The 21,364-nt window shown below is 38.8% G+C and overlaps 1 protein-coding gene across 1 annotated transcript; it reads left to right on the forward strand.

The window, feature by feature from the left end:
* Positions 1 to 3: 3 nt before the first annotated feature.
* Positions 4 to 12,068, forward strand: SLC38A2 (solute carrier family 38, member 2; the record flags this gene model as incomplete). The annotated part of the gene is made up of 15 exons (XM_009081191.1): positions 4 to 59; positions 232 to 313; positions 430 to 545; positions 3,419 to 3,492; positions 3,590 to 3,682; positions 3,878 to 3,959; positions 6,900 to 6,982; positions 7,964 to 8,022; positions 8,150 to 8,299; positions 9,028 to 9,107; positions 9,204 to 9,304; positions 9,685 to 9,809; positions 10,510 to 10,654; positions 10,754 to 10,851; positions 11,625 to 12,068. Coding segments are annotated over 15 exons (1,443 nt in total), but the record flags the coding sequence as incomplete, so codon positions are not given.
* Between the last annotated feature and the right edge of the window lie 9,296 nt (positions 12,069 to 21,364).

Raw genomic sequence — 21,364 nt, forward strand, 5'->3', positions numbered from 1 at the left:
AGCTCCAACAGCAACGACTTCAGCTACCCCTACCCCACCAAACCTGCTGCTATCAAGAGGTGAGGCGCGTTCAGGGCCCGGCCGCGTCCCGCAGCAGGCGGGATGCAGCGCGGGAGTGACTGCGGGCGCGGCGGTCATTCCTTCGGTTTTCCCGTTTCCCTTTGAAGTGGATTGGAAGTGCTGGATGGGAAGCGAGTTCTCTCTCGCTTAACGATAGCGTGTTTTTTGCAGCCACTATGCGGATATTGATCCAGAAAACCAAAATTTCTTGCTGGACTCCAATCTCGGCAAGAAGAAATATGAGACGCAGTATGTAAGTACATAGCGATGACGTTTCAAATAAACAAACAAAAATTTATTGCCAAATTTGTTTAATTCTGAGATGAGTAATAACTTTCCATTAATTATTACCTATCTCCCTTTTCTCAGCATCCGGGTACTACTTCCTTTGGAATGTCAGTATTTAACCTGAGCAATGCTATTGTGGGTAGTGGCATCCTGGGTCTTTCTTTTGCCATGGCTAACACTGGAATTGCTCTTTTTGTGTAAGTATCTTTTGGTTCACCAAAACAAAAAAAAAAAAGTCTTTTTGCTATGTAATTCATAATGGAAAAATACTCAGTCTAAGAATATGACCTTTAGAAAATACCTAGTCATTTCTGTTGGTGCAGAATTGCGTTGTAGGATTTATGGCTTGTTTTAAATTCAAAGATTGTGATGCATTCAGAAGGACTTGCAAAACTTAGAAGGGTTCACTGCAGGTTCTGCAACCCACAAAATCATTTTACAGTGAATTTTCCTTTACTTAGCTCTAGTTTCTACATTAATAACTGATAGACTTCCCTGGAAATTTCCATTATCCAAGTCCTGATCAAGGGCATGGTCTACCTTTTCCTCATCTGACACAGTTGTGCCTACAGAGTTATGATGTGCTTATACCAATAAAGAAATTGGTTTTATTGCTATGCTTTAACTCAATTCAGGGAACTGGTTTCAGTTACATCTATAAAAATTGCTGTCTGCTTGCTAGGGAGAGTTGTGAAATAGTTAGCGTATCTTTATGGGTATGTCTACACTGATGAAAGGTGTAAGACAGAACTGCAGTAATGTAATTGGAAATTACATGAGGAAACAATTAGGTACAGTGCTTTGAAATGTCTTAGGAAAGTACATTTTTCACGTGTTGGGGGCAGTTCAGTTCACACTACATGAAGCATCAGTGGCTTGACTGCAAATGAGTATCTGTGCACATGCTTAAAGGAACTTTGGGGGGTTTATCCTGGAAATAGATAAATGTGCTAAATGTTCAAGAACATGTGCAGAGTAACGTTTAGTTCAAAATTTCCCTGATTGTTGCCAGATTTTCAGAAAGTAGGTCAGACTTACTTCCAGATGTTTCACAGTGTATCAGGGTGGCGTTCAACTTTCATGAGGAAACTGCTGATGTGTAAAGTTCTGATCTAAAGGACTTTATTTTAGGTATATGGTGATTTGGGGTTTTTTTTACTAAGATATTCACTTAGGTGATGCTATGTTGAATGTACAACTTAGCATGAGTTCAGAAGAGATAGATACATCATCTCCCTCTACACATCAGTTTCATGCTCTAAAGATGTTCTGCAGCACATATTATCAGCATGTTAGAATGTCTCTGAGGAGAGGAAAAAAGAGAACTTTAAGGTTAGATATTTAAACAGACTTGCATATAATGAGGTCCTTTTTTTCTGCAAAAAAAGCCCCATTCAGAACTGTCCATTTAACAATTGGACGCTGAGGTCATTTAGTTAGCTTTTATTTCCAGATACTGCATTCAGATAACCTATCTTTGTTTCAAAGGTGAAGCAGCTTGTTACTTTTCAAAACTTAGTGTAAATTGTATAGTTCTTAGGCAGAAAAGCAGTTAATCACCAATGATACTGAGGATTTATGATGACATTGCAGGCATCCTTTAATAACTAGGTTACAGATTCAGATCCAGATACAGTTGATTAAGCAGTCTTCGAAGACTGTGGAGTAACTTGTGTCAGTGCTGTGACTTGTCACTTGTGTCAGCACTAAATAAATTAATAGTATGGTCTGGAAGCCAGAAACAGAGTGAGCTTCAGGATGAGTTTACTGACTGATCCTGTCAGCACTGTAGGCAGCCATTCCAGGGTAGGACCGAGGGCTTCAGGATTTGTGCTGTTTTAAAGTAGTGTAAGCCTGGCACATCTCAGCTGTGCTGTTTCTGATTGATGGCTGAGTTAAATCCTGGTTAATCTCTACCTGTCGGAAATAGAGAGGTTTATTTGTGTGCATGTGTTGGTGTTGAATTGGCACAGGAACACAAATTACCTGAATCTCTTGTACAGATCTGTGAACACTTTCTCAGAACAACTTGTTTCCATGTAGTACTTCGTGCTGCATTTGCTAATTTCAGTGACATTAAAAACTACGCAAAAGGCAATGTAAAGAATACTCTGAGAATGCTAAATGAAACCTGCCATTTTGAGCAGATATGCTGATTCTTAGGTTTCCTGTAAAGCAGAATGCCTGCATTGGTATAAGAAAGGCTAGGGTTTGGGTTGAGTTTTTTTGAAGGTATTGTAATTTTCCACTGCTTTCTTCAGCAGCTGAGAAGTCCTAGGGTGTGCCACTCCAGGAATTGCATTTGTTGTGGGAGAGATTTGTTGTTGAGAGATCAGAATTTTAAGTGATGCAAATGTGCTTCTGGAAATAATATACATTGCCTGTAAAAGCTGTGGGGAAGATAAACAAGCCACTAGCGATTCCTGTGTGAGCACACCTGAGGAGTCAACTTCTGGAAAAAAATTAGGGTTTTTTTTTAATGACAATAGATCCATATTTCCATTTGAAGACACAGCTCTCAATATGTCTGAATCTTCAGTCAATTCTACAAGGCTTTTGTGGTTTTATCTTTACATTAAAAAAAAGACGTAACACAGGTTTAAGCTGAAAAGCTTAAAGCCCAAGAGATGATCTTCACTTCAGCTGCAGTTAAATCACAGCTGTATGTTCAATAGGTGCATGACACACTGTTGCACAAGGACAGGGCTACAGCAGAGATACAATCTTCTACAAAATAACAAGTTCCCATTGATACTTCAAGTAACTTACATCAAATGTAGCAAATTAGAGTGGCCTGACACTAGGCGAAAAGTGGAATAGAAGTGTTGTTTCATCCTACATTAGAATTTCTTTGCAAGCCTCTGAAATGCAATTCAGTATAAAATCCTTTCTAAACTAGGCACTAATTGGGTTTTCAGAATGCTTTTAGCTGGTGTTAGAATCTACAGGTTTTTACCAGGTAATATTTTAATATGAATAATTTTTGTGTTTGTTACATCTTTATTTAGTAGGGTTACAATAAGTCATTTATGGCTATTAAGCATTTGCATGTTTTTCTCTCCCCTCTCAGGATACTCCTGCTGTTTGTGTCAGTATTTTCTTTGTATTCAGTGCATCTTCTTTTGAAGACTGCCAATGAAGGAGGTATGGCAAGTTACTATTTTACAAACATATGGTATTTGTTTGATATGGTATCTTTGTGAAACACACCCTTCCAATGGAATATTTCGTTTTCTTTTAGGATCTTTATTGTATGAACAGTTGGGAATGAAGGCCTTTGGTATGGCTGGAAAACTTGCTGCTTCTGGATCAATTACAATGCAGAACATTGGAGGTGAGGACAAGATGTCAAAATGTCTGTACTGTCAATAGTAATTGTTCCCTACTTATTCTTGGAGACTTATTTTTCACACAACATGTGTTCATTAACCGCTTGTGTTCAAGTGAAGTTATGAAACATGTTATGTGATTCTTGCATCATGTGGCATATTCTATATTTGTAATGATCTATGATGTTATTCACCTACAGCTATGTCAAGCTACCTCTTCATAGTGAAATATGAGTTACCATTGGTCATCAAGACATTTATGAACATCGAAGAGACCACAGGGTAGGTGTTAGAACTCCTCCTCAGAGAAACTATTAGGAGAAACAAATACGGAGACTGTATATATTTTTATATGAAGACCACGTTCGGTACACCATAGGGTAGCTTCTTACTCAGACAGAGATACAGTAAGTTTGCCCTTCCCCTGAGTGCTTCACTTCATTTAGATCCAGCCTGTCCTGGGAAAAGGGTAGAAAAATACAGGTATTGCATCATATTACAGAAAGTTGTTCTCTAAAGAACATCAGGTAAGTGTTACTGTATGTACCAGTCAGTACATACTCATGATAAGGGAAGGTAAATGTGGTTGTGGTTGTTTTTTTGTTTTTGTTTTGTTTTGTTCTTTTTTTCTTACTGCATTCCAGCTGGTTTGGTCTGATTAATTTGTTTTACCAGTGTTAATGTTGTGGGAAGTGACTAAATGCAAGACTAAGGTGCAGTTATGTAATGAATGTCTTAAGGAAGAGTTCTGAAAAAGATACAGGGCCTAAACATTGAACTAAACCAGAGTTTATATGTCCAAGACTAAAATGGTGGATATCTTGCCATTCTGCCCTGGAGACACTTTGACTCCAGCATGGCTTTCCTGCTTGACTTTAAAAACATGTGCCTTGGGTAGGATTCATTTTATCTAACTGTACCCTCTAAGAGTTAGATTCTGAGCTCATAATTACTCTGGTCTTCATGTGATCAATAGAGAAAGGTGACCCTCTGTAGTGTTTTGGGCATCTCCAAAGAACAGTCATATCACTCTGTACTGAGAGGGTGTGTAAAAACAAGATGCCTGAGTTCAGATGGATAGAGTTAAGTGCTATAAATCTCACTCTTCAGAGTTGTACTTCTGTGCCTTGTCCTGAAGTGTCCCAGTCTTGAGAGGTCTGAGCAGCTCAAGACTCCAACTTACACCTAAGCCTGAGTTCAGAAGGTAGGCATTTTTCTGCCTGTGTTCCCCAAGGGGTTCAAGCCATTTGATGGTGTTCATACAGCTTGCTGATAAATATTGTCATAACAGTGCTAGCCATCTTTTTTTTTTTTTTTTTTTTTTCCTCTGAATGTACTCAAATACTGCACCTACACCATTTAATTAGTAGTGTGATGTTTACAAATTCTTTGTTGGGAAAGTTCATTTCTCTCCTTTGTCTGAATTCAAGTCCGTATTTTTCACTACTTAAGTACTGGCTACTCCAGGGACTTTCTTAAGAGTGGGCTTGGAGGCAAATATTTTTAACTGTCCCATCTTCAGTAATGAATTCAAATTTGGTTGCACTTCAAGAGGGAAGGTTAAAGGCTACAGCTGCTGCTCTGCAGATCTGGCAGAGAAAAATGAAGAAATTGAGATCTCCAGTATTTTCTTGTTGGCTGGCACTAGGTAGTTGTACACTGTTTTAAAGTAAATAATTTCTGGGTGCTCTGGCAATTGTGAACCCCATTTAACTGACTCTCTCCATGCATTGCTTAGGGCAGTCTGGGTGGCTACCATTGGCATGGATTCCACTCTGGCAGCCTGGTGCCTAAAATGTAAGCGCTTACCTGTTTAAATGTCCCAAAATAATGCCTACTGTAAAAGATGGTCTGGAATTCTGAGGCAATATTACAAATACTTGCTCCATTATTAAAATTTGTTTCGCAACTTTTAAAATACTCGGCTATATTTTAAAGCTGTGCAATCCCATTCGTTACTCTCCAGCACAGAAAAACTTCAAAAGTCCTGAATGTGAAAGTCCTGATGCCTCTGTATGGGGTATGCACATTCTGAGGATTGTACTTGAATGCAATGTATTGAATGAATCTGTGCTGTGATTTCTCTTAAATTTACCTCAAGACTACTATATTTTATAAAAATCAAACCAACCCCCCCAAAAAACCCCAAATCCACAGAAGGTGTATGATGTTAATGTCCTATACATCTGAACTTTTTTAATTAACTTTTTTTTTTTTTTGGCATCTAGTTATCCCAGATAAAACTGAGGAAAGTGAAGACCAAGTTGGTCTTATATTTACTACATAAATCCAGAGCAAGTCTGTTAATTATTCCATATTTTCACTACCATATATAGGCTTATCATTCAGCAGTTGAGTTTGAATGCACAGATTTCCAATAAGTCATTAATTTTTCTTTGTTTCCCTAAATAGTATACAGTCCATTTTAAAACAAATACTTTGAGATGATAACATAACAGGATGTAAAGTATCAATATTTGGGAATAAACACTTAGTTTACTTTACCTGCTTAAAGCATATAGGATGATCCTATAGGACTCTGGTTTTCTGTGTTTCAAAGAAGATGTTAATCCTCTAATGCTCAAAAATGTTTCCTGAAAAAGTAGCTGCTGCTGTTCTTATGGAATAAATGGCAAAAATATTCTGAAGGAATAAACTTCTGAGGTTTTTATGGTTTCCCTACTGAAAGGGACTAAATGTGCCTCCAAGAGACTCCCAGTGCTTGTTGGAGTTTTCTCAGCCAGTGGGCTTGAGCTACAGCCTTACCTTCAGCCCTCACTTGTTTTTCTTTAACTCCTGCAGGGTACCCAACAGAACTTTACTTTCACTAAAACTAAAATCTCTGCTGGGGCCCTGCAATATTCTAACACATCTGGAGAGTTGGGAAGAAACACTTAAGAAAATTACTGTTTTTTCCATTATTTATACCAGTTGACTTTTTTCTGACCAGTCATTTACTTTCCTGTCTTCTGACTTCCAGATGCATATTAATTATTTTATGAAAGGACACTAAAGGAAAGGCACGATGCAGGTTTGGGGTGAGATAAGAAGCTATTCTAGGACTTTAGATCCATATAGGAAGTTGAACACTAATCCTTTTGACATCAGGTAGTAGATTTTTTTGAGGAGCCATATGTTGTAGAAGATACGAGTGAAAACTAATCTGCAAATGTAATTTTTAAGTACTGGATTGCTTACAAATATTACCATTTTTTTCTACAGAGAATGGTATCTTAATGGTGACTATTTAGTGCTGCTGGTGTCTGTCTTCCTCATTCTTCCCTTGTCCTTACTGAAAAATTTAGGTAAGCAGTAGAGTGTGATCAAAACAAAAAAACTTGGAAAATACTGTGGGGAAATGGGTTGATACAGTGTTTGACTCTTGAAATCCTGTGTGAATTAACAGCTGTCTCCAAACTTGTCTCTTGGGACTAATTAGTGTTAAGGTACTTGCTGTAAGTCTACTTGAAAAAAAAAAATAATTAAAAAATTAAGACAAGTATCCTGAATTAAAGATGCATTTGTGGAAAATGAAAGGACAGTAGATAGGGTGGCTTTAGAGCAAGGCTCAACAAAGAGAAAATTTTCTCTGTAAGTATCACAAAGTTTGACCTATTTTGGTCAATAGTGAAATACTATCATTTGATTAGCTGTCCTATAACAGCCTCCAGAGAATAGAGATGCTAGCCCTGGGCTAGTTAAATTGTACTTCCAGTATCTTTTGATTTTAGATCCCAAGCAGTAGCAGAATATTCATACCAGATGCTTTATCTGAAATGGCTGTGATTCAGTGATAAAAATGTCTTTAATTCGGTTAACACACTATTTGTTCAGAGAATCCTGTAGTGGAACTTCAATAACTGAGAGTTTCAACCTGAATTACCAAGTTACTATTTCCTAGGAAATAAGTAAACCAATAAAAACAGAAGGGGAAAGGCTAAGTTATCTGGTGGTGAATGCTATTATCACTTTTGACATGCAACAAACAATTGACGTAGTTGTTGCTGTGGATTTTTTGGGGTGTGTTATTTTTTTCTTGTAAGTTAAAAAGTTTAATATTACAGACTTGCTATATGTACAGACCCTAATGTGTCTTTGAGAACTTTCAGATCTGGGTTGAGATTAGCGGAAAGTTAATGAATAATTAACTTGTTCTACGTGATGCTAAGAAAATGACAACCTAAAGAGATCACTGACAGAATATATTTTGCCATAATGTTTTGACTTGAATGGTGTTTCTGTTTATTGTACCTTAGATTTTTTTATTTTTTTTTTTTTGAACACAGGGTATTTGGGCTATACCAGTGGCTTTTCCTTACTTTGCATGGTCTTCTTTCTGATTGTTGTAAGTATAATCTTGTGGACTTGCAGTGCTTGTAAAACTGCATTTCAAAGTGAAACTAAACAGTTTCTGAAAATTTTCATGTCTTGCGTTAGTCAAAGTAGTAATATATGCATGGCTTTATTTCTAGGTAATCTGGAAGATGTTTCAGATTCCTTGTCCTATGGACAGTGACATCATGAACATGACACTAATAAATGCAACCATGGCACCTTTCATAGGTGAAAACATAACAAGTGATGATATGTGCAAACCAAAATATTTCATCTTCAATTCACAGGTAACTGAAAAATCAGATGCTCTTTTGAAAATAACTGAGACTAAATATATAGCAGATAAATTAGGTCATTTTTCCTTCAAGTAATTACCCAGTTCTAAACTTTGGATGTGTTAAGGCTTTCTGTTCCAGTAGACTTGGGCAGTGTTTAGACTGGGGGTTTCCACATTTCAAATACAGAGAAATTAGAGGAGCTTGAGGTGGCTGTTAATAAACACATACCCCATTCTTCAGCAGAGCATTTCTCAAGCTTTCTTAAGTAAGTTAGTAGATTGCAGAAGAATAAGAAAATTGTAAAATGGGAATGTACGGGACATGCATGCCAGGGTTTGGGATGGACTTGGTCCCAGTCACAAATTCTCGACTCTCATGAATGCTCCCAATGACAGTGGTGAATCTCCACACATGGAGAAGTGTGTGTAATACCCAATACCAAGATCAGGCTGTAGTGGCTTAAGCCTATGAGTTGCAGAACATAATTTTGAATGAAAATATGTTCAGCTCAGCTTGGACTTCAATGACATTTGAGGCTATTTGGTACCTCAGGGTCTGGGTTTAAGAAAATATGAACTTGTTTTAATTTTCTGCAAATTTCCATTTCAAAGAACAGTGAGTCTTTGTCAAAGAGTAAATTAATGCTTAAGTCAAAACTGAAGAATCTGCTGATGATTTTTTTACATTATATTTCTAATGTCTATTGAGATTCTTTAAAAAGTTACTTTTTTTTTCAGACTGTCTATGCTGTCCCAATCCTAACATTTTCTTTTGTCTGCCATCCTGCAATTCTTCCCATCTATGAAGAACTGAAAAGGTAAATGTTCATCTGTCTGTAATTTCACTAAACAAACCAAAGTAGTATAAAGCAGTATGTTCTCACAGCTAACATTTCTTTTTCTCTTTCTTACAGCCGAAGCCGTAAAAGAATGATGAGTGTGTCCTATGTATCTTTTTTTGCCATGTTCCTCATGTATTTATTGGCTGCTCTCTTTGGATACCTGACATTTTATGGTAAACATTGCTTTCTCTGCTTTCTTTTAAATGATTTATGTTCTGTAAAATCACAGTATTATTTTAAAGATAGAACAAGCAAGCATTTATTATGGATTCTAAATATACACTGTTGGGGGTTTTTTTAGCACTTCTATACGTGTACACCCAAAAGGAGATCAGTAGTAGAATTAAGCCCAAGGCACATGACTAAAATTGGATTAAAACAGATTCCATGCCTCTAAGTCATCACTGTGTAAAATGGAGACATGCGTACAGAAGCTCTTGAGGCTTTCAATTCATGTGGATGTAACTGTAAAATATGCTTAGAATTTAGAGCAAAACCAGTTGTTTAAGAACTAGGTCTACTACATTTAATTAAAATACTGTTTTCTTTACAGGAAATGTCGAACCAGAACTGCTTCATACCTACTCTGCTTATCTGGGTGCTGATGTTCTCCTCCTGATTGTGCGTCTCGCAGTTCTTATGGCTGTAACCCTTACTGTACCTGTAGTTATTTTCCCAGTAAGTAATTTTTTTTTTTATCTTACTACCACTTTTCATCACCTGTACTGCTGCCATCATTTACTGATTTGGCAACTCCATTTATTAATTCTGAGAGATTTTCTCTAAACTGAAAAAGGAAATTTATTCTGATAAGCTTGATGACATATAACTATACTGTTAATTCAAATAAATGTGCAAGATTTACAAAGCAGTAGATAGAAATACATTCAGTTATATTGTTTTGGTGATATGGTGTAATTGGGGAAATGAAATGGATTGCCCCTTTATAAAAGTACTTGCACTGTTGTATTATCAGCTATAAAAAGTCAGCATGTGTTTGTAAGTACATTTGGACATGAATTCTGGCTGTTGAGGTGTATATTGTTGAGCAGCATACTTAGATGTTACAAAATTCCCTGGAATTTGTTCTTGTTCAAGACGTATGTTTTTCCTTTGTGTTTTTTTCTCCATTACTGACTGAGCTTTGAAAGTCTAAATCACTGAAAAGAGAAGAGCAGAAACAGAGCTGCCTCTCAAGTGCAGGAAGTAAATATCTAAAAAAGCAAAATACTCTCATCTTTCAGCTTCTATTAAAATCTGAAGTGTTCAGGAAAATGATGTTAAAATGCTTTCAGAAGGAAGATCTAATTCAGGTGACAATTACTGCCCCCCACAATGAAGACTAAGCTGACTGGTTTATTTTTCCCCTCTTCTAAAGATCCGCAGTTCCATTACACAGCTGTTATGGGCAGGGAAGGAGTTCAGATGGTGGCGTCACTGTGCCATTACAGTTGCTGTTCTGGCATTTACCAACGTGCTTGTTATCTTTGTCCCTACTATTAGAGACATCTTTGGATTTATTGGTAAGCATCTTCTTGTCAGTTCAAACAGTCTTTTTCAAATCAGTTTCAATCTAATGATATTTACTTATGAATATTTATTTCCATGATTTTTCAATACAGGTGCATCTGCAGCTGCCATGCTGATCTTTATACTTCCTTCTGCCTTCTACATCAAATTAGTGAAGAAGGAACCAATGAAGTCTGTGCAAAAGATTGGGGTATGTACAGGCAAAAATGTTATTATGCTTGCTTACTGCTTCAGAGCAATAGTTTTTATTTTCTGCTTCGTGGTTTAAGGATTTTGTAGTTCTGGTGAAAGTAGTCAATGAATTGACATTGAATTGTTATGCTAGTTAACATCTGGGGGTTGCATAGGAACTCAAAAGCAAGGAGCTGGGCATCACAAGGCTCAGTTCACTTCAGTAGCTTCTCTCAGGCCCTGGCCTCCAATCTCAGCAACAGCTGGGTCATTCTGTTGCTGATGAGAACCAGATTTCAGCAGAATACCCTTATGAGCTATACTAAAAAAAGTCTTCATATTCTTTAAATATTCTTTTAAGGCTTATTTGCATAATTTGTCCCATAAAAGCTGACCTCTGCTAATCATTTGCATCATCCTCACTGATCTTGTTGCTCTTGCTGATTGTAGACATACTGACTTGAAGTCAGATCTTAGATGTACTGAGTCAGAATCAAGTCAGCACAGTGACACAGCCTGACTGATAGCAGCAGCTATGTTAACTTGACTCAGTTGAGGGTGAGCCCTGCTATACTGAAAATAAATCTACCTTTTTATTTGAAAAAGGCCCCCAAGTGTGAGAAATATACCTTGTTCCTTATCATTGACTCTGATCTCTTGTCCCTTTTACTTAGTCTTCCATGAGCAATGACAGTTGTGCTATACAGGGACATAACTTTGTAAGTGTATGTCATGGTTTAACCAACACAGTGTCGTAGCAGAATCTGAAATACTTCTCTTTTCTTTTTTCAGGCTGCATTCTTCTGTCTAAGTGGTATCATTGTGATGACTGGGTGTATGACACTGATTATTCTAGACTGGACCCAGAATGTTCCATCCGATGGCCATTAACTGCCCTGGTTTAATCTCTAACACTCCACTTCAAATGCCAGTGTTCACTCAGATACCTGCTGAGAACGAAAATGAGCTATTCAGCTTCCTTTAAAAGGCAGATTCTTTGTTGATGGTTCTTCTGATTGTAGAATATCCAAACTCTGTCTTTAAGAAACTATTCTGCATGATGGAAGTGGATATTAACATCAAACCATGTGAGTGTCTGGCTGAAGGAAGTGACAACTTTATTCCATTCCAGAGAATGGACAGAACTCTCTGTAGACTTTTATAAAGCCATGTTTGGCTTTCGTCAATGTTACTTGGATATTTTGTTATTTTACTTGAATGTGCCTAATGGAACCATTTGATGTGAGAAAGAACTGTTTAATTTACAGCAAAGTGTTTAAATAACCAATGAGAGAGAGAGAGAAAGAAACACTATTATTTTTTGTACCAAAAATTCTTATGGACCTCAAAAGCACTATTTTGTCTTTTAGAAACATTTTTTTCTAAAAGGAATGAAAGAATAACATAGAAGAGCTCATAAAAAATATTTAATCAGTGTCCTAAATTAAATTTAGTTTGCCTTTCTGTAGAGGCATAATAAGAAGAAATTTTATTTTAAAAATGCTTCTAATGACCAAAACGAAATCATGAACCAATTAAGGTCAAAACTCTCTGATGCTCAGTGCTTCCCATGGTATTCACATTATTCAAAGTAGAGTGAAAATACTCCTGAAAACCATTTGTCAGATTACTTAAGTAACTACAGTTACCTTAGTACCCAAAAATGGTGTGGAAACACAAATTTACAAGCTTTAACAAAACCCACCCTTTGGGTACATTTGAGAGAAATGTAGTTAATCTAAAATTGTGAAGATGACATTGACATTTCCCTTCTTGAGGTACTCAGTAGTGCAATTGAGTTAAACAGGGTTTGGGGTTTCTGGTTTTTTTGGTTTTCTCCTGTCGTGGATATAAACTGAATAGCACTGGAGCATATGATGCCATTAATACAAATCTCCCTCCTCTAGTTCTTTTTATTAATAAGGTCCATTGTCAATTGTAGCAATGTTTGTTGGGGTTTTTTTTCTGTCCAATCTATCTTGAAACGCTCCATAGGAAAATGAAAAAGGTCCTAATGTAGTCTACTAGTTGTATAATACTCAAAAACTGTACAGTATTTCTCAGATTCCTCATCCATTATTGGATTTTGAATTACTTGACTATTCTGTTGCTGAGTCAAATCCACAAAATAACTGCACCAATATTTTATGCTTGGTACAAACTCTCTTCACATACACAACTGGGATTCTTCTTCCAATTTACACTGTATAGTAGTATTAAAGATAACCTCATAGGCTGGATAGTCATCTCATACTTGTTTGCTTCAGAAATAGATAAGTTTCTTATGAGCCCTAGCTGATGAAACAGGTGCTGTATGGTCATGATGAGCTATTTTGTTTCAAGTGCATGTTTACTCTTTCATTCTTATCCCAGGCTGAAGAGAGAAAACACTTGTCTAACAGCGTACTTGGCTTATAAGAGGTTCTCAAACACAACAGTACTGGGTACAAAAGCCTAGATAGAGATTATTAATGAAATAATCATGGCAATGTGGTCAATTGTCTTCATCTGACACGATGCTTTAAAAATCTGATTCTATTACCAAGTCCCACTTAACCATTGTGTCAGAGGGAACAAGTAAGGGCCTGTAATTCATTGATTAAACAGTGCCTCAGACTTTTTTGCTCTTGTAGAAGTAATAGTGAACAAATCTAAATGATAGTCACTGTTTGGCAGATAATGTCAATCTCTGCCCAGCCATTTAAAATCTATGGAAAACAACTGCAGGTATTTTGTATTGATACTTCTGCATGACTCTAAGTACTGGTCACTAAGTCTATAGTGTAAAACTGTAATGAGAAGTTAGATTCCTCTTGCATTGTTTGTATTATTAGTTTGGTGGTACTCAACTGGCAATTAATGATCCTGGAGTCAGCACTGACTAATGCTCCTTAGGTACTCCTCTGCCTCAGGTACTGTACATCCATGGCTAACGATCCCATGTTACCTGATCTCCACAGAAGTACTGAGCACATGCCTCCTCAGTACTTTGGCAGCTTTTCTTCTTCCTCTGAAAATGTGCAAAGGTGGAAAAGGATTAAAATGTTGTCTACCTTTGAGCAATTTGTAGCACATAAGAGATGAAGTGCTTCCCTTGCATTTAAAAAGGAGGAAAGAAAGGGAGAAATAGGCTCCTTTTTCACAGTAACCACAGAAGAGGAAGGAGGTGTAAATGAGAAGTTACTACACAGTCCTTCTCAGCAACCAGAAAGGAGGAAGATTTTTGTGATGGCACCTCATAATGTATTGTACAAGTCACTAATTCTCTGAATGTAGCAATTTCCAGATTATACATTGTGTTCTATTATTTGGTGACTGGGTCTCCACCTGCAACAGTTGAGTTCCACTTGGCTGGGTTGATTTCCAACATATGATTTTTTAAATTATTTTTTTCCCAAACCTGTCTGTCTAAAGTTACTTATGTTACAAACCACCTAAAAGAGCAGCTTCAGTATTAAACCACTGTTTTGTCACCTCAGTTAGACATTACTGTCTTCCATGATATTTCAGTCATAAATGTAACATGCTATTTATAAAACATTAATCCATTAAATCTAAACCTATTTTTCAATATTTATGATAGTCTATGTACATAAATTGTATGTGTGTATATACTGTAAGTATAATGTATATAATGTAGATTTGGAATTCAGGATTTATGTATATATTCCTCTCTCATTACTGATTGTTACATCATTTCAAGAAGTTGTTCATGTTGTACATCTGTATAACAGCTGTCAAAGGAAAGAGTCTTCTGGAACGAAGTATCATGCTTAGGAAAGTGGGAGAAAGGTGTGTAACAAAACACTTAGATTGTATTTATTACAAATGTATATGTTGCAATAAACACAGGAATCACTTGGGTCCATAGAAAGCATCGTTCAGGTTCATGTATACTTTTCCTCTAAAATTTACCATGGATGTTATGATTTCCTGAATGCAGCAAGTTAGCAACCTTTACAATCTGACTAACCTATGTGTTAGGCTGCCAAATTCAGGCATCCTACGGTACATGTACAGCTGTAAATACTCACCGTATTGGTAGGGGCCAACGATCTAGCTGCAGTTATTGGCTAGACTGTTGGCCAACAACACAGTTTCAATGAAACATTGTATGTTTGTTTTAACTGAAATAAATAAATAGATAATCCTCAGCACTGGTGTGGTGTTTTTTTCTGAGGGGAGACATTTGAAGAATTTTCTTCAAAGATATTAAAAGCGTAACTTTTAATTTTATCCATCCTTAGGACTTTTCAGGAAAGGGAGGAGGGGAAGAAAAATAGCATGCAACTATATGATTTATGACACTACAAGGATAAACAGAACAAGTTTGGGCATTAAAGCAAATTAAATTCTGCAAAGAACCTGCATTATGTCTTTTTTTTTTTTTTTTTTTTTGCGGAACAGGTATATCTGGAGACAAGATTCAATGTGTTAGATCTTGTATTAATGTCATAAATGAGAGAGTCTTGTAAAAATCCTGTGCCACTTCATTTAAATTTCCAGGAGAAGAATAACTGCTTCTGTAAAACTTTTCAAAACTGGGGTATCTGTTTCCCTTCCTTTTTAGAAACTGGGTACAAACCAAGTGCAGCATACCTGTTCTTTGTTCTCTCTATCCGTCCCAAATATTAATTAGTGGGTGTGAGAGGTGGTGGGGTTCTAACTCAGTGTGTCATGTATACAACACAACACTACAGGAAAGGAATACTATAGTTAAGTACCTTGAAATTAGGAAATGATGCAATTAAGGTTGCAATAATTACATGATCATATAGTACTTTTTGCTGGAATCCTCACTTAGTAGCTGTTCATTACTTTTTAATGAGGCTTTCTATGTGTTCACAGTGCCCAAAGTCCAGAGCCCATCCTGATGAGGAATGAATATCCTCATTCCTCTCTAGTTCCCATTTTAATGTTATCCTTGTGAAACACAAGTTACTCATTTTCACAATGTTGCAGGCCTGTAAGAAGGTGTTAAATCAGTATGCAGCTCTGGGGACCTGGGACATGGAGTGCTACACTGTGAAGCAGACATGTATTTGAGTCCACAATTGAATGTTCTGCACTTGCTTATTTTGTATTTTGGCATTTGCTTACATGCATCTAAAGCATAACTGCAAAACTGTCTAAAATCCCATGTTTTGAACCTCTTTACCTGCCACAAGGTCTTTGCTTCAGAAGAGGGTTAAGCTGTCACTTAGGGTTCATTCACAATGCTGAAATTTGTGAATCTCTTGAGGTCTGTGCAGGTAACAAACAGCATCTTTACTTTCTTCTGATTCCCCCAAAGTTTACCTTTCCTTCCACTCTGGCCTTGCCAAGTTGGTGCTGTCCCAAAGTCATGCCTAGGCACCTCACTCCCAAGTGTTCATGCAGCAGCTGGATTGCGTGGGGTTGTGTCCTAAGGTCCCCTGTGGCTTAGCTCATACCCTGTTTGCAGAGCAGCACAGCTCCCATTCAGTCTGTGTGCCCACCTTTCCTTTCTGGGGAAACAGAACAGAGGATGGCCAGTGTATGCCCAAATTTCAGTGCCAGAAGAAACCAAGATACCATGAAGGACCCTCCAATCCTGTCCTTCAAGGAATGTGGACATGCCATCCCATCTTCACTGCAGATGTGCCCAGCACCAGCTTCCTTGACCTTTATACTTTCAGTCTCTTGAGTGTGACAGTCTAGACCACAGCTGCTTTCACATGCATTTCCTTCTCTCTTCTTGTACAGATGCTTTCAGTTGTCATAGGGTGAGTCTTCACCAGCTGGCACTCGATCAGACCCTAGTCCCAGTTTGCCAGCTCCCCAGTAACACCACCCCTTGAAGCTGCTCCTGCAAGGCTTCTACCTTCATCTCACTATCCTCCTATGTGCCTGCCTAAGCCCAGCTCTGGTCCTTTCACATTTACTTTACCTAGGCACAGCTGGAAACATATTCCTTTGATTTTCCTAGTCCCTGCCCAGCTGGTCTCTTTATGGCCACCACTCTAACTACTAGCCTTATTTTCTTGTGCTCTGGCCATCCCTCCACTCACAGCTCTCCAGCAGTCCCACAGGAGAGAATCCCACTTCCACACCCAGTTCAGGTACCTCTTGCCCCTCAAGACTTTGGCCAAGCATGAAGTCTTACTGTAGAAGGTGGCATGGGCAACTTTTCCAGGAAAAAATTACTCATCATTTTACTAAAGGAGAATGTCCTCTTCTTCCTGATTTTATTCTCAGATGGGCCAAATTGTTTAGGTTGGTTGTGTTTCCACACAGAGGCACAAAACCACCACCCTGCTGCAGTTACTCATGATGGAAAATGTCAGAAGCATCTGAAGCTGGGTCTTGTTTAAAAGAACAGAAACTCCAGTAAGAGAACAATCAGGTAATACAAGTAACAGGTGGCATAATCAGCCATGTTTGAAAATGTTATTTAAATTAGAAATAAGCAGCTTTTTTATTATTTGCTTACATTAAAAAGAAGAAAAAAACAGGTTTTCCAATTGCAGAACATAAATTAATAGTCAGTATATCTTGGATAGGTACTAACAGTAATGTAGAAACTCAGTATGGATCTTGGAAGGGAAGTGTAGCTTATATAAGTAGTTTTTACATGATCTTTAAAAGTCTTCTTCACATCATCTCCAAGCAGCTCAGATTGTGGCAAAATTAAATGGAGCCTAGCGAGGTGCTGTGGGTATTCCCAAATGCTCAAGAGTTATTGGACTAGGGCTAACGTGATCACTCACAGGTCTAATTTTTGTTAAAATAATTATCGGTTCATGAACTTCCAACATTGCTCCTTCCTGCCCTCTTCAGTAGAATGATTCACTGCACTGGTGGAGTGTACCTCAGGGCTGGAGCCCAGGTGATGACACAGGACAGAGCTCTCATGAGGGGTGGCAGGGGCTGGGGGTTGCCCTCCAGGCATCTCACCCTGCCTGCAGCAGGGTCACCTGGAGGCCCCACTCAACCCCCCCTGAGGACTTGGGCAATGAATAAAACTGGCAGGCACTTCTGCTGAGGGCAGGACATGGGGAGTGTGCCCCAGAACCATGGCTGAGGAAAACACTGAGCAAAACACTCAGATAGTGATTTAAAAGGCCATAGCAAAGCCTCAGCTTTGTGGAAATGTGAAGAGCAGCTGTGAAGAGCAGCCATGAAGGGCATGAAACAGTTTCCCTCTGTGTCCATCAGAAAACAGTGGCAACCAGGAGATCTCCAGAAGAGCAGTTTGAAAATAGCTTCTCTTAAAACATTTGCATCTGTGCTCACTTTCCTGACTCAACTGGGGAGGCATCCACTGTGAAACTGTTGCTCTGGGAGAATTAGCGGACGTCAAATAAAAATGGCATAGGAGGAAGTGTTTTTTTCTGGGGAACAAGTGAGGAAGTTCCTAAGAACAGAAGCTGCAGGAATTTGAACTGCCGCAAGAAGCTGCTGCAGGAGCCGGTGCCAGGAGCAGCCAGCCTGCTGTGTGTGCTGCCCTGCCTGCAGAAATCAAGCCAAAACGTCTTGACTGCAGGAAATGATGAAATCTGCACTAACACAGATCGACCACCCATGGGGACTGTCTGTAGCCTGCTGCTATCACCCAGCTCAGAGGGGCTGCACACTTTCTGCTTCGGCCAGATTTTGCACTTGCTTTTTCCAAAGATCAGATCTCAAAAGTCTTTCTCCTTTCTGCAAAGAGGATGTATTCAAGCACAAATAAGGCTTACATGCTTCTAAACATATTAGTAAAACTGTGAGTGTGTAGAGAACTGAAAACAGGGACCCCTGGACTGTTTGCCCCAAAGCTTGCTGACCCACAGAATGTCTCCAGCTGCCAATATAACAAGGCACCATTGTCCATCATAAATCTCTGTATGCACCTGAATCACAACTTTTTCTCAGGACACTCATGAGGTGCCTGCTCTGGGAATCACTATGGGCTCACCTCACAACTCAAGAGGACCTGACCAATCAGTGCCCTGGCAGAGCCCTATGAAAAAGGATCAGAGTCCAGAGTGTGTGTGTGCACCCACCACCGAACAGAAGATGACTATGGATCATCAGAACACCACTGGATCCATGGCGGTGACTATCCCTGCTTTGGCATCTCAAATCTTGCTTACTTCCCCCTTTCCTGTTTCTAACTTTCCTATTGCTCCTCCTCTCCCCCTTGTGTGACCAATAACAAAGCTTCACTCCCTAATGGTAATTTGACCTCGTTTGTGTCTTAATTCACATTGAGGGAATCGATCAAACACTCCTGAGTCTTATTGGACCCGGAAACATTTTGAAGTAAATTATTTAATGATCATGGTTGGGGAGTGGGTCTGTTTGTGTCTGTGTCTGCATATACACACTGGGAATAGAAGGTACAAGTGCTCTTCCAATCTGTTTGCACTTACATGGAAAGACAGTAAAAAGTCAAATGGGGAAGTGAAGACAAGGTCTTCTTCCAGTAAACCAACAAGAGCCAATACTGATTTTCACACCTATGTTGTTTTTCTTGGTCCCAAAAAGATTCATGATCTTAAATTCCTCTCGCACAGAGTACTTTGGAAGCTCATACTCATTCTAAAAGCCACTGCAAGCTAGCCTTTAATCTCCATTTCTTCCATGAGTGCATTCAGTTCAGGAATGTTCTATTTCACATCCTGGCTCCTTCAGATCTTATACACTTGATATGAACACTGAATCAATTATGAGATGTAAGGGCAGTAGTCTTTTGTTTTTCCTCAGGACCTAGCCCTAAGCTCTGCAGTGAGCTCCACTAAACTACCAAAGAAAATACAAGCCATGTCACCAGCCAGATCACACCATGTTTCCAAACCAAGTTTGTGGTTTAACATTAATGTTTGGGGTTTTTTGCTGCCACAGATTTCCATCCATTGTAGTAGGACAAACACAGCACTTCTCTACTCCTGCTCTTAACTAAGCAGTGTTCATCTTGTGGTTAAATTTCTCAACACATTTAAACAATTGGTATCTTGGATCAACACACTGCTTATCTCCAAGTCCCAGTGGAGCAGTCCTATGACAGTTGTTATGTCTGAGCATGGTTAATGCCTAGAATATCCATCTGTTCTCTGCAATTTTTAGTTTGGCAGGGAACATCAGTCTTCTTCTCTTATGCATTTTCTAGCAGCAGCTTCACCAAAAGTAAACCTCTGAAATCCCCATTTTCAAGTAAGAAAGGAAATAAGTGTGGGAAAGAATCAGATACAATCTTTGTCACCCAGAAACTTTAGAGAACCATGAAATCCTTCTGAAAAAGGCATCAATGAATACTTGGAGTAACTACTTCAATTGTCTTCTTATTTTTATAAACACTGAGTAAACTTAAGCTCATGGCACCTAAAGTACTTTAACAGACTCATTTGTTTCTGTCAGTTCTGCTGTTATCTGAGTCAAGCTTCCTGTGTGATTCAGACTTTTCCCTGCTGAAGTGACTAGAATGGTGCTTTCCCTGTCTGTACACAGTGAATTATCATACATAGCCCAATAACAGAGATAAAACTATGGAAGTTCCTCTGCAGAATGTTTCCTGCTTTCATTTCTCTCACTCTTCTTCAGACTAATGTATTGTAGCCTTCTCTTCTCCCTCCACTACAGACACCCAAGCCCATTCACTTTTTTAATTTTCACAAGGTTTTGAAAACTCTTAGCACTTCTTTTTTTCTCACAAATAGATGCCTTTGCTTTTCATTTGCTTTGTAGAATTGTATATGTTCATTTCATAGACTGTAAAGTTGAACTGATTTCAAAGTGGAACTACATAGGTCCTTTTCACCCAGTCTAGCAAATTGACTGCCATTATAGAAGTATAAAAGAGGGTGAATATTTGAAAGACTCAGGTATAAAGAAAGTGAGAATTATTGTAGTATCACAGTAGTGAGTCTGACAGCCAACTGATGCATGAATGTTACTAAACTATGGATTGCCTTCAATGCTGGAGAGCATAACTGAACATGTAACTGCACAAAGTTTTCTCTGCATCCTTTTCCTGCAGTTCAGCCATGCTTGCCTGCTGCTCTGCACACTGATCTGGCTTGCAAATCCTCAGGGTTCATGTTTTTTCCTGTTAGCCAGTGTTTCCTTTAGCCATTAGCCCAATCTCCCTGCAGCCTTCCAGGAGGCTGGCAGATATGGAAAGCTGGCAGAAGCAGGGGCAAAGAGGGGGGCAGGCTGCTGAGCTGGCTGCTGCCAAAAAGACAGAGGTGTCCAAGACAAAAACTCAAGTGTGTTCTAACAAAAGCGATGCTTGATCAAAAGTTTCTGCTTTGTGCTGCCTGCAGGGTGAGAGCAAAAGCTGCCAGCAGCCAGTTACCCTGCACAGGGAGAGGAGACACCACTGTTGGCCAAGTACCCATCCCAGCAGGGGCTGCCAGCCCCTCAGGTCTTCTTTTCACCCTCCCAGCACGCTTGCAAGCAGGTTGGTGTCACTGAGGGCTTCCACAAACAGGAGTGAAAACATAGGCAACAAACTGCATTTTTGGAGTTGGCAATGGGGCTCACTGGAGCACAGGCCACAAGGGAGGAAAGTGAGCCAGAAGAAACACAGG

This window comes from Acanthisitta chloris, unplaced genomic scaffold (genome assembly GCF_000695815.1).
Source record: "Acanthisitta chloris isolate BGI_N310 unplaced genomic scaffold, ASM69581v1 scaffold18458, whole genome shotgun sequence".
NCBI lineage: Eukaryota > Metazoa > Chordata > Aves > Passeriformes > Acanthisittidae > Acanthisitta > Acanthisitta chloris.